General features: G+C 49.0%; 3 protein-coding genes and 1 non-coding gene across 4 annotated transcripts; 2 read left to right on the top strand and 2 right to left on the bottom strand.

Annotated features, from left to right (window-relative positions):
- Positions 1-144: 144 nt before the first annotated feature.
- L228DRAFT_t39 lies at positions 145-215 on the bottom strand. Its single transcript has one exon. It is a non-coding gene; the product is annotated as a tRNA-Gly (tRNA).
- A 678-nt stretch (positions 216-893) lies between these two features.
- Positions 894-3,283, top strand: L228DRAFT_281141 (hypothetical protein). The gene has a single exon (XM_018335867.1). The coding sequence runs from the start codon at positions 1,115-1,117 to the stop codon at positions 2,990-2,992; it is 1,878 nt and encodes a 625-aa protein (XP_018189582.1). The 5' UTR covers positions 894-1,114; the 3' UTR covers positions 2,993-3,283.
- A 1,393-nt stretch (positions 3,284-4,676) lies between these two features.
- L228DRAFT_209519 (potassium uptake protein) lies at positions 4,677-7,874 on the top strand (the record flags this gene model as incomplete). Its single annotated transcript, XM_018329815.1, has 11 exons — positions 4,677-4,837; positions 4,895-5,129; positions 5,187-5,406; positions 5,467-5,636; positions 5,696-5,819; positions 5,872-5,914; positions 5,968-6,322; positions 6,387-6,765; positions 6,858-6,985; positions 7,095-7,251; positions 7,552-7,874. The coding sequence occupies 11 exons, from the start codon at positions 4,677-4,679 to the stop codon at positions 7,872-7,874; spliced, it is 2,295 nt and encodes a 764-aa protein (XP_018189581.1).
- A 1,595-nt stretch (positions 7,875-9,469) lies between these two features.
- Positions 9,470-12,448, bottom strand: L228DRAFT_266389 (hypothetical protein; the record flags this gene model as incomplete). The annotated part of the gene is made up of 3 exons (XM_018334851.1): positions 9,470-11,775; positions 11,825-12,037; positions 12,094-12,448. 3 exons carry the CDS (start codon positions 12,446-12,448, stop codon positions 9,470-9,472), a joined length of 2,874 nt encoding a protein of 957 aa, XP_018189580.1.
- Between the last annotated feature and the right edge of the window lie 68 nt (positions 12,449-12,516).

Raw genomic sequence — 12,516 nt, 5'->3', positions numbered from 1 at the left:
TATTGCATCGGAATTGTTCTGTCCGCTACATAGCCCAAACGAATTTGTTCCAACAATTGAAGAGGTCGACAGAGAAATACGCTTTTTATAACAAAGAAATAAGGATACTGGAAGACCAAAAGAGGAAAAAAATGTGAAAAAAGATGCGTCGACCGGGAATCGAACCCGGGGCTCGTCGATGGCAACGACGAATTTTACCACTAAACCATCAACGCTGGAGCTGCGAACACTCATTTCGCTTGTTGAGAGTGGATGTATAATTCATTATATATACCAATCAAAACACTTTTTGCACAGAAACCATGAGAGCATACCGCGTTGCTGTCCAACATCTTTTGAAGAAACTTAGGTAATGCCTTACACAACCTGGAAAAAGATGCTCGGGTTCCGATAAGATTGCAGATTAGCTTTTCAAAAATTTAATTGTTCTGAAATTTCCTTGTCGCCATATGCAGTCTCATGCATGATTGCATCACGCGCTTTTTTGCCCACGGAGTAGGTCTGCTCCCTCCCCCTGACGCGTCAATGCTTGAGGAAGCCCTTCTAACGCGCCTCAGCACATGATTTGAACGGCAAATATCAAAAACATAATCAAATACCACGAACATCAACTCATATCTTTGCAGCTATATATTAAAACTCAATCTTCCTTTAAATTGTCATTCTAACTCGCCCCCACATCAATCTGGCAAAGACGCGCATGGACGCGATGGAGAGTGATACGGGTAAACCTAAAGCCACACAAGTGCCGGAAAGCATATGGAACTTTGTTTGTCCGTATCTCTCCACACAAGATATATTGGCACTTTGTCTTAGCTGCAAGTCAGCACATGAGTATGCCTCCAAATGCCTATGGGAGGAGCCATCGGTCCACTTTGGGACCGGTATTAGAAGTCACGGTCCGTTTACACCACATCCAGTTCTGCTTTTACTTCATTCTTTTTACGCTTCTTGCATATTTCTGTTTGCGAGCGCGGCTCTTTCGAATTGATGCTAACTTTGGTTTTTGGTAGGCAAATTTGTTGCTTTTTTGCAGACTCTGCGGCATGTCCGGCGGGAGACGCGAGAAAAGACTCGGATATTGAACCTTTCATCTCTCACAGAAGATATCCACATGAAAGAAGAGATACCAAGTCTTCCAAAGAACTGGAACACCAAACTTATGACACAATTACCAGAAATAAAGCAAATTAGCTTCATTTCAGCCCCGCCATATCAGCAACAATCGAAGCATGCCATGCAAAATCTGTGCAAAGAAATTTGGTTCGGCTCTCCAAGGCAATCTCTCCTGGCTCTTGAACTGCAGCGTTGCGAGGCTCTAGATGGACATAAGCTTAACACGATGATTGGGCTTTACCGTAATTTGCGGGTTCTCGACATATCTTTTATACTGAATGGGTCTGCCGCCAAAAATCGAGAATTTTTAACAAACCTGAGCGCTCCACAGACTTTTCCATGCCTACGAGTTCTGAGATTTGCACATAACCGGCTGACCGACCGGGGATTTTGTATCCTAGCTGAAGGCTTACGTACAAGGCTATATAGCCTAGATGTTTCTGGGAATGCACTAACCGATGGCATTGTCCCATTGCTACTTAGCCGGTTCTTCCACCGAGGTAATAATCGTATTCCACCGGCTAGAAGGATTGAGGTGGACGGAGCCGGGGTCGAGACCAAGTCTGAAACAAAAGGAGATCCTGAGCTGTCACGAGTTGCTGCGGATGATGATGAATTTTCTAGCCTTCCAATACCGGAAACGATCTCTGACTGGGTAAAGTATTTTGACTCCGGAACAACAAGTCTAGACAAGTCATATAAGGGGGGCCTTCGTTGTCTCTTTGTTGGAAGTAACAACATCACCGTCGAAGGAATGAATGCCATTCTCGGCGAAACTCGACTGCGAATGCTTCAGTGCGGGAGACTAAAGCTGCCACAACATGGCAAACGACCAGGAAGTCTCGGTAATGAAGAGGCAATGGCAATGGAAGATCTCTATAGATCCTGCATGTCCCTCAATGGTAACCTATGGGGGAACTTGCGATATCTGAAATTGCATCATGCATACATTACTGGCGACAGCGAACTGCTTGACGACGCACCCAAACCGCAACGCTTCCGTGATTTTGGCGGGCTTTCATGGTGGCCAGAGTGGTCAGCGTCCAAGAAGATTCCAATTATCCGACCTCGGGCCAGATGGGACGAGCTAGAGAATCTTGAAGTGCTCACATTAGAGTGGATCCCGAGTTTTAGCCGCAGAGGCTATATGACGAAGGCTTTGCTGCAATTTCTCCGAGACCTGGCACAGGCTGAGAAACACGGTCGCGATGAATGGGAAGACGAATTGCTAGATGAGTTTTTCAGCAACGAGGATTATAGTGGAAAAGAAGGTTCGGATCCAGACAACCCGTCGAGCAAACGCCAAAGGAGAAACTCTGCTGGAAGTTGGGTCAGCGTCAGCGAGTCTGACGATTACCCCACTGATCAACAGTTCCGAGAATGGGCAAAAAAGAGAGGTGGAAGAGCATTTGGCTCGTCTCTTAAAGAGCTCAGACTCCACATTTCGCTCCACGATGATGATGAGAGTGACATTGAGGAAGACGACGATACATTGGATGACATGTACGACCCGAGCTGGGTGAGCGAGGAGTTCCTTGAAGCCATTGGTTCCGACGACTGGATGTGGGAATCTTATACACGGCTACGAGACCGGTCACTGGAAAATGATCCCGCAATTGATAAAGCATTTAAAGAAGCTGCCCGGTGGGCAAAGCGGCACGATATGCAAGATCTCATCCATGCCTTATGGGCGCATCGCAGTTTTACCCGGTCAGAGGCGGAGCTTGCTGCTCGTCATCGCAAAGACGGCACTTCAGGTAAAGCCTCTGGTCTTATTTCTGACTTGATACCTCACTGGTCCGGTCGCGTTGTTATCAAGCCACCGAGGGTCGTTGAAGAAGATGATTTATGGAAACATAAACGACTTGTAGTTTAGCTGTGTGGATATATACATTGTCCAGCTCATGTGAGTTGGCGTTACATGGCATTATATACAAGACTGGCGAACACATGCTTGTTTAGACTATTTATTTCCGGTGGCCATGGAGAAGAGTCAATCAGTTTCTTATCAGCGCAGAATGCGCATTCTTTCGTCATACAATTCTAGCATCGTAGATATCATGCCGGAATATCTTTCCGCCAAACCTCTGAAACTAGCAGATCAAAATTTTACATGTCCCACTAGATTTGCGGGAGATTTCGTCTCGTCATTAATTCTGCCTCTCGTTGTGGGACCCTGAAAACAAAATACCCCTCCTCGTCAGGAGACTGCTCTCTTAGCGCATCGACAGTCACGGTTCCTTCCGGCGTTAGCCGTGCAGCTAAAGTACAAGGCTAAACCCTAAAATACAGGCGCCAGTAAGAAAAATGAATGAGGCATTTCTGCTTACAGGTTCTTGAGCCCCGCTATCTTGTAGTTATGATTCCTCTTCACAGCCCCCCCCCCACAAAAAAAGCCTGTCCTCCATGTTTCGGTCAAGTTATGACGCTATCATAGCCAAGCTTTTCTTCCCAGCACTGCAGGGTCTTTTCTCTGGTCCGTGCTCTCAGTGAGAATGTCGATGGGGGGAGGGAGATGAAGCGAGATGAGACATCCCCATTCAGCTCTGGTTCCCCCAGCTGTTTGCAATCTTTCAGGCTCCCGACCAGTCGCTGCTGCTCTTTGCCCTCCCTCTCCGTCATCTAGTCATTCACATCCTGTCGGATACTCCCCGGGTGACGGAGCACAGCCCCCAACGATTATGCAGCCATGGGCGGCTTCTGACTTTTGAGAATGCAGCAGCAGTCATGTTATCTGGGGGGAGTCAATTCCCCGGTTTTTGCTTTGCTTTTTCTGTGTGTGTTTCCTCACATTAAGCTTGTGCTGCCCCTCTCTTTGTCTCGGCTTGCATTGCCCTGTGCATGGGAATTTCCATGAGGGGCCAGGGCGATCAATTTCGCTTACATGTGAAGAGGAGAGGTCCTTTTGCTTTGACCTAGCTCTCCTTGGTTATGATCATGTCCTGTACTGGCTGCTCGTGCGATTCGCGTTTCTAGCTTATTCTTTTTCCATTTGAAAATTTGCCAGGTGCAGACCAAAGAAGATGTATGAGCGAATTTCGCCTGGCCTAATCCAAACTGGCCTGGCTGTCTACCAACATAGCTAACGTTTCCCAATTTTTTTAACACAGCATCTTACAGTCTCCCAGGGCTTTGGTATGATGCGTGTCAGGGTATTCTGTGGAACCTGCTCTTGCAGGAGGGCACAGTATTGAGATTGGTTTCAAACCCTAGATGGATAACATTTGTTATATATAACGGGTTTCATCTCCCCCTCTTTGAATGGATTCGCTTTTGTTTCTACTTCTATCCGCTTGCATCAAAGTTGTTGCCTTCGAACCCGGCTCTTCGGGCCTTTCGCTCTGCTCGCATCCAAGGATCTCCTTGGCTCTGTGTCATTCTATTTCTTGATTCCTTGCTCAAATTATTTCGTATTACGTGTTTGAAACCCAAAATTCGTGTAAAAACCCGCGTCAAAAATTGCTGCTTTGAACGCCTGAATTGTTGCAATTCTGCAAGGAATGGACCGCCCAACATGCATTTCTTTCGATGACACCCCTAGGGGTTCTGCTCCGACCCCAATGCCACGTGCGCATGTTTCGGGGCAGAGCCCGGCTCACGCATCCTGCGAGGATGATCATTTTACCCATCGGAAGGGAGTTGATACTACTGTGGAGGCGACAGATGTCCAGGAACGGGACATTAAGCATGAGCAGGTTTTCAAAGGATGGAGACTCCTTTGGTAAGTTTCATTTGTTTTGTCACGGTACCAGGACGAAAACTAAGAAGATACAACTAGGTTGGCTTACCAGTCAGTCGGAGTTGTCTATGGCGATATAGGAACCAGTCCACTTTATGTTTACTCGTCGACTTTTGCCTCGCCCCCGTCACATGACGATCTGCTTGGGGCACTGTCTCTCATCCTATGGAGTCTCACTTTAATTGTTACCGTGAAATATTTGCTCATCGTTCTTCGAGCTGATGATACCGGTGAAGGCGGGACCTTTGCTTGCTATTCCTTGTTGTCACGCTATGTATGGCGATTGCCCCTCCTATAATATGCATGAAAGCTTGCCTGACTGGCATTATAGAGCCGGATTCTGCGCCGGGATCCGAAGACAGCAACAACGGTGAAAATGGAAAGGTACCTCAGCTCCGACATGCAGCGACCAAACTTGCTGGCAAGGCATTTTGTCGAGAAAAGTCGAGTTATGCATGGGATCCTGAAAGCCTTGGCCGTGCTTGGAGTCAGCTTGGTGATGGCAGATGGCGTCCTGACGCCTGCGCAAACCGTTCTGGGGGCTATTCAAGGTTGGGCTTCTATGTGGCTTTGCAGTCTTGTATATGATAAGACAACTGACAACAATGCAGGAATCGAGGTGGTCAAGAGTGATTTATCCACTGGCGCTATAATTGGCGCTTCATGTGCGATTCTCGTTGCTCTGTTTGCGATTCAACCTTTCGGAATAGCGAAATTGTCGTACTTTTTCGCACCTATCGTGTCTATCTGGCTCGCGTTTAACTTTTGCTTTGGCATTTATGTGAGTGATGCTCACCCTGCATCTTTTTAGTTCGCAATCTAACCATGTGGACGAAAAAGAATCTTGTAAAGTTCGACTATAGCGTGCTAAAAGCCTTTTCACCTTATTTTGTCGGTCACTACTTTGTCAAGAACAAAACAGAAGGCTGGAAATCGCTGAGCGGCATACTTCTTGCATTTACTGGTGCGTTTTATTTTTGCCCAGCCTTGGATCTTTCACAATTAACATTATCCAGGCGTTGAAGCATTATTTGCAGATCTCGGGGCCTTCAATAGAAGGTTAGCAGCTCAGAGCCTGATTTCACCCGCTCCGAGCGAACTGACATGAACAGGTCCATCCAACTTTCTTGGCTCTGTTTCGTTTATCCTTCTCTTCTTCTTGCATATCTCGGCCAGGCTGCCTACATTTCCCGCTTTCCAACTGCCGTTTCGAATCCCTTCTTTAAGTCTGTGCCTCCTGGAATGTTTTACCCTTCTCTTATTATTTCTATTCTTGCGGCGATTGTTGCATCACAAGCCCTAATCACGAGCACATTTCAGCTCCTCTCTCAACTCATGAACCTGAGTTATTTCCCCCAGATCAAGCTTATCCACACAAGCAAAAAGTTTCATGGGCAGGTTTATATTCCCATGGCCAATTTTCTATTGATGGCTGGTACATTGATAGTCACTGGTGTTTATCACAACGTAAGCCATCTGTCCTAGTTATTTTCAACTTGATTAGACGTTGCAATGCTCACATTAAATGCAGACTACACGGCTAGGACATGCGTACGGTGCATGCGTTGTTTGCGTCACCTTCATAACCACCTGCCTAGTCTCCCTCGTCGCCTTGATTGTATGGCGAATCCATCCCCTTATTGTGCTTGCCGGATTTCTGTTCTTTGGAACCCTGGACGGATTATTCCTCAGCTCGGCACTCACAAAAGTTCCCGATGGTGCTTGGTTTACCATTATGCTCGGAATCTTCCTATCGCTTATATTTATCCTGTGGCGTTATGGCAAAGAACAGCAGTGGGCATCCGAGGGCGAAGAGCTGCTCCAAACACGGGATATCATCATGTTAGATGAAAAGGGAGAGACGAAATTGACTGAGACTTTTGGAGGAGCTCCTCTCACAAAGATAAAGGGTGTGTTTGTCCCATCCCCACAATATCTTCCAACTCTCCTTTCGTTCCTTACAATCAATATTCACGACTTTCTACTCACGAGTCACCCCTAGGACTTGGCATCTTCTTCGACAAACGAGGAAGCGGTGTACCCGTGGCCTACGAGCATTTCCTCCGCAAATTCGAAGCATCCCCCGAGGTGCAAGTCTTCTTGCACATGCGTGCCTTGACAATACCTCACGTATGTTACCAACCCTTTTGCATTCCTCAATTTCCAACCCAATAAGCATACCATATACCCTATACCCCATACCAAAAACCGTCCCCACTAACACATATCCGCCAAAAAGGTCCCCCTCGACGAGCGGTACAGTATAACACGCACCTCGATCAAGAACTGCTTCCGCATCATCATCCGCCACGGCTACGCCGACCACGTCATTGACTCCAAGCTCGGCATTCTCGTGTATAACCAGATCCGGAGCCACATTATTCAAGAGGCCGCTAGTTCCACCGCGCAGCTGTGGAGATGTATGCCAGCAGGGGTCATTTCTTTACCGCCTACCCCTCCGACCCCAATAATACCCTCATTGATCCAACAGACTGTATCCTTACCTGTCCCTACAACCCAACTTTCACGCAACAAGTCCGGTCCTCGGCCCAGATCGTCTCCATCCAGCACTACCAATCCCTTTACCAACACCAGCGTCGCTGCCTCCAGCGGAGCCGTAAATGCTGCGACTGCGACTGGTACTCCCGACGGTAGCTTCGGCGTTGGAAGTGTCGCTGGCGGCTCCAATAACCAAGTCAAAATCCAACTTGATCTTCCCCCCGCCCAAGACGAAGCCTGGTTATCGAGTTCTGCGGAACTCAACCAAGCCCGCGCCGACGAATTGATTGCTACGGAATTACGGGCTCTAGACCATGCATTTGAGACGCAAGTCGTATATATCGTTGGCAAAGAACATCTACGCGTCCTCGACGGGACGAATTTGTTCAAGCGCGCCGTGCTTAAGTTCTTCCTGTGGCTGCGCGAAAACACGCGCACGAAAGTCGAGAGCATGAAGGTCCCGATTGACAAGTTGGTTGAAGTCGGGTTCATCAAGGAACTTGGTCGGAAGCATATCTGATTGGTGTGGCCGTGGCCCTGGCTGTGGCGGCACTGGTGGCGGCGGTGGGAGGATGGGGAGAGGGGTGGGTATCGTGCGGTGGGATTGGAGTGGAGGTTAGGGGCCCGGGAATGGGGGCCGCGGGCCAGGAGGGGGCAGTGGTGGTCGTGGTAGTTTTTGTTGTTGTTGTTGTTGTTGTTGTTGTTGTGGTAGTAGTTGTTGTGATGGGTGATTGGATGGTTGACCCCAAGTTGGCAAAGAAGAACGAGGGCGAGGGTTTTGGTTACCCAAATCATATAGAACGCGTTTGCCTTCCTCCCCCCCTCCCCAAAAATTTGTTAGAAAAGACAAAAACAAGATGAACAGGAGATGAGAGTCCCTTAATGTTCCTACACAACGTCCATCCAGTCCAGCCCAGAAACCCTGAAACCCTGAAATAATCACTTTACTTCTATACTTCTACGAGATCTATCTACCCCTATTGATACTGAAGCTGGATGCTGCGTATTATGTATATACATTGTACATTCAAATAGAAGCAATATCATTCTCATTAGTACATACTACTAGCTCTCTACACCGGGGCTGGGGCTTGAGTCCTTGAGTCCTTGACCAGTTCCTGTTCTTTATCTTTCCTATCCTTTATCTCGTCCAGAGAAGAAATCACATACACGATACACCTTCTCTTCCTTTCCCCCGGTCCGTCTTTTTTTAGGCTACGCAAGTCCAACCTACAACCCAGCGTCTTCTTGCGAACACATAATGCATTATTTCCAGTGTCACTAGGCATGATACTTAAAGTAACCTTATATATTTTCACACATAGTGGCGTGGCCCATCGGCCTCTTAAGTAGCTTCACATTTCACGTTATCCTCCTAAAACGCGTTCACTTTCACATTAAAATGCCAGCCTCGTGCCGAGTCGCGAGTCGTCGACCAAAAGGCCATAAAACAAGTTAAAAATGGTAGAATCATAATTTAATTGAGAAAATTAAAGGAATAGGTAGTCCCACCTCGGGACCTCAGCGTAAACAACGAACCGCAAGAGAAGACAAGACGAGAAAAACAACTATGGGCGCCGAAGAATTGTGGTCTGCCAGAGAAAAGTATGTACCTTGAAGTAACTCCCAACGAAAAGGAAACAACGAACAAATAAAACCGATAGACCCATGTAACAGTGAACTGACGAACCGATAAAACCGATGAATGGATAAATGTAACAGGGAACCCATGTACCGATGAATCAACGACCAACGACCAACGAACCGATAAACCGATTTAGAGACAGAGCCCAATATAAAGTCCAAAATGAACAAAGCACTGGAGGAAGAGGAAGGGACAGAAGAGGAAGAAAGTGCCAGAGAGAGGCAGGTCCCAGGACGAAGAGACAGAGAAAAAGAAGTAAAGGGAAAGAAAGGAAGAAAAAGAGAAAAAAAAATTGACAGAGAAAGAGAAAGAGGAAAACAAGGAGGAAAAGAAAATGATAAACTCCGTAAACACCATTCCAAGAGCCGTGCAGCCCAAGTAAAACACCCATCCTACGCGCAAACGATACTTCCATACCAAACTCCAGTCTCCGCAATCACTGCAGTCATTGCAACAATGCAACAATGCAATTATACACCTCGCCCCTGGCCCTGGCCCTGTCCTTGCATACCCGCCATGCCGCCCATACCCTGCATGCCTCCAGCGGGCATCATGCCACGGCCCATTTGTGCCAGCATTTGCTGCTGCTGCTGTTGCTGCTGAAGCATGTGCTGCATCTGCTGGGGGTTCATGGTCATGCCCATGGCCTGTTGCCTGACGCGCTGGATCAGTTGCGGGGGGATGGATTGGACACCCCCGTACTGGTGGGCAAGACGCTGCATCATTTGCTGATAATGCATCTTCTGGGCCTGAAGCTGAAGTTGCTGCTGTTGCTGCTGCTGGAAGGTGCGTGCAGCGCCGGCAGGACCAGGCATCTGCATACCCCCTGCAGCCGCCGCAGCGGGGTTGGGGTTTCCGGCGGCAGCGGCAGCAGCAGCAGCTTGTTGGTTGGCAGCGACGCTGTTCATCATGGCTGCCGTTTGGCGGGCGAGTTGCGCTTGGTATTGCTGCTGCTGGGAGTTGTTTGGCATTTGCCCTTGTGGTTGTTGTCCCTGCTGGGCTTGGAGTTGCTGCTGTTGAGCTTGTAATTGGGCGAACTGCTGAGGTGTCATTTGATTCATTTGAGTGGGCGAGCCGTGCATTTGCTGCTGCTGTTGCTGTTGCTGTTGCTGCTGGAGTTGTTGGATAAATTGCTGTTGTTGTTGGCGTTGGAGGAGAGCGGCTTGTTGTTGGGGAGTTAGGTGTGCGCTTTGCATTTGCGGCGTTGCCATCATAATATTTTGGTTCATGACGGGCGTGTGGGATAGAGCTGCAGCGGCAGGGCTGGCTTGGCTCATACGCGGAGTGGGAGTGACATGTCGTACGACTGGTGTGGCTTGTTGCAGGTTGGGCGTGCCATGTGGCATTTGAGGTGTACCGTTGCGACTGGGTGCTTGGCTGCGTTGCTGGCTCAGTTGGTGAGCCATCGCCGCTGCTACGGCTGGGTGTGCATGTTGTGCCGCAGATGGAGGTCGTGGAGGACTGCCGCCTGTTTGGCTGGCAGTGATGTTCATGGGCACGCTGGCTGCACCGGTCATCATGCTTCCCACCAGCGGAGAAGAATTGAGAGGGGTCTGATTGCGAACAACGGGAGGAGAGCCTTGCCCAGCAGGTATTTGCTGTGGGAGATGTTGTTGAGGAGGGTGGGCGTGGGATGCTGCTTGGGCGGCTTGCTGCTGCTGTTGTTGTTGTTGTTGCTGCTGTGCGACAGCTGCCTGTTGTTGCTGTTGTTGCTGTTGCTGTTGTGCCTGAGCAGCTTGTTGTTGTTGGGCTTGTAAAAGCCGAGCTTGCTGTTGCTGTTGCTGCCGCATCTGCATTTCCCGCATTTGGTGCTCTTGTCTGGCCTTCTCTTCCATTTCCTTGCGCCGTTCCCGCTCCAGCTGTTCCTGCTGTTGTCGTTTGACGAGCTGTTCCTGTAACTCCTTCTCCTTTTTCTTCTTTTCCTTTTCTTCATATTGCATCTTGATATTTTCAAGTGCCTTGAATCTGGAAAATCTAGGTTCAAAAGATCCTGCTCCTGCTTGCCCGTCTGCTGCCGCTGCGGCCTTGGCTCCAGCTCCAGCTGTAACGCCAGGAGCAAGACGCTCGTCCATGATAAGCATAAACCTCTCTTCCTCTGCGGCTTGGGCTTCGTCTGCTGCAAGTTCTGCGACAGTCCGCTTGCGAACTTTTGGAGGCGGAGGTCGACTCGAGTGTAACGGATCCCTGAGCGCATGAAGGAGTCTCTGCGCCTCCAAGGGAGTCTCTACTGGGTCGAGGAACAGTCGCGAATGCGTGTGGTGTAATACCTTTGCCTCAAAATCTGCAAAATTTCTATCGTCAAGCATCATCTTTTGCCTCTTTGCCGGGTGTTGTCCGCTTTGTGCTCCACCGCTGGCAGCTTGCGCCTGTGATTGTCGTTTGCCTGTTCCCCGCAAATCAGGGGTAGTGGCATATATTGTCATCTCTGCGTGTAGCGATAGTTGGGTAGAATGCAGCACAGTTGTGTATATCTTGGGTCCCCGCACCGTGCCATCTGCTTGTCCGTCTGGAGCTTGATCTGCAGCCGGTTGAGCATCATTTGTCTGTGTCTGAGATTTGGCAGTCTCGACATTTGCTACGTTTGTCTCATCTGCACCCTCCTTCTTTGCTCCTTGATCTGCCGTTGGGAATGGTACATAGGGAGACGGCGTTAGGTGTTCATTGTAATTATGCAGTGAGAAAGGAGTCTTCTTTTCTCCCTTTGTCGCATTAGAAGCTACTCCCGCGGGCGATGGTGTCGCCGACCTGTGATCATGGATCTGTACGATCAAGCATCCTTCTTAAATTAGTAATTGAAGCAAAATCAATTGATATAGCAGCTTTACCGTCGTAAAACTTAACTCCCGCGGCGAACATCTCCTCGAGCATATCGTAGGGCACTGTTTGGGCCTTTATGTGCTCAAGAATGACTCTCATAGGGGAATTATATCCGAAGCTACCATCTTGCTGATCAAATCTAAAGTGGGTCGGATGGAGGTGAATAATTAGAGACGGTGGTGCGTCACGATACTTTCGGAGGATGTGGGCAGTTGTTCTCACTGGTACTGTAAGCTCGTGTATCTGAGCAACAAGGATATTGGTTAATGGGACCTACCTAGAGGTGGAGGCGAATTTCTTCCCGAAGACTTTCCACCTTCGCCGCTGAACCGCCTCCCCGCATTTTTCGAGATGCGTCCATTGGTTTGCTGCGAATCTTTCCGCTGACGATTCGCTTTCGGCGCGATACCATTGGGAGTTGTTCCATTGGCTGTAGCATTCGGCGGTTGCTTCGACCCCGGCGCGGTCTTCTTGGACATCGTGGGAGAAGTCGTCGAGGACGAATTACCCGGAGCTGAATTTGCAGCTGACTGAGAAGCCGGCTGAGAAGGGCGTTTCATCTTGCCCGCTGCTTGTGACGGTTGCGCTGGTCGCGCTGGTTGCGGAGGGGTTGCCGAGACGGTCGTCGCCATCTTTACTGGGACTGTATGATATTAAGCAAACCACTGGCTCTCGTGTAGAGATCGGAACTCTTGGCCTC

This window comes from Xylona heveae, assembly GCF_001619985.1.
Source record: "Xylona heveae TC161 unplaced genomic scaffold L228scaffold_3, whole genome shotgun sequence".
Lineage (NCBI taxonomy): Eukaryota > Fungi > Ascomycota > Xylonomycetes > Xylonales > Xylonaceae > Xylona > Xylona heveae.
Note: the sequence above shows the minus strand (reverse complement) of the source record. Positions and strands in the feature narration are given on the sequence as shown.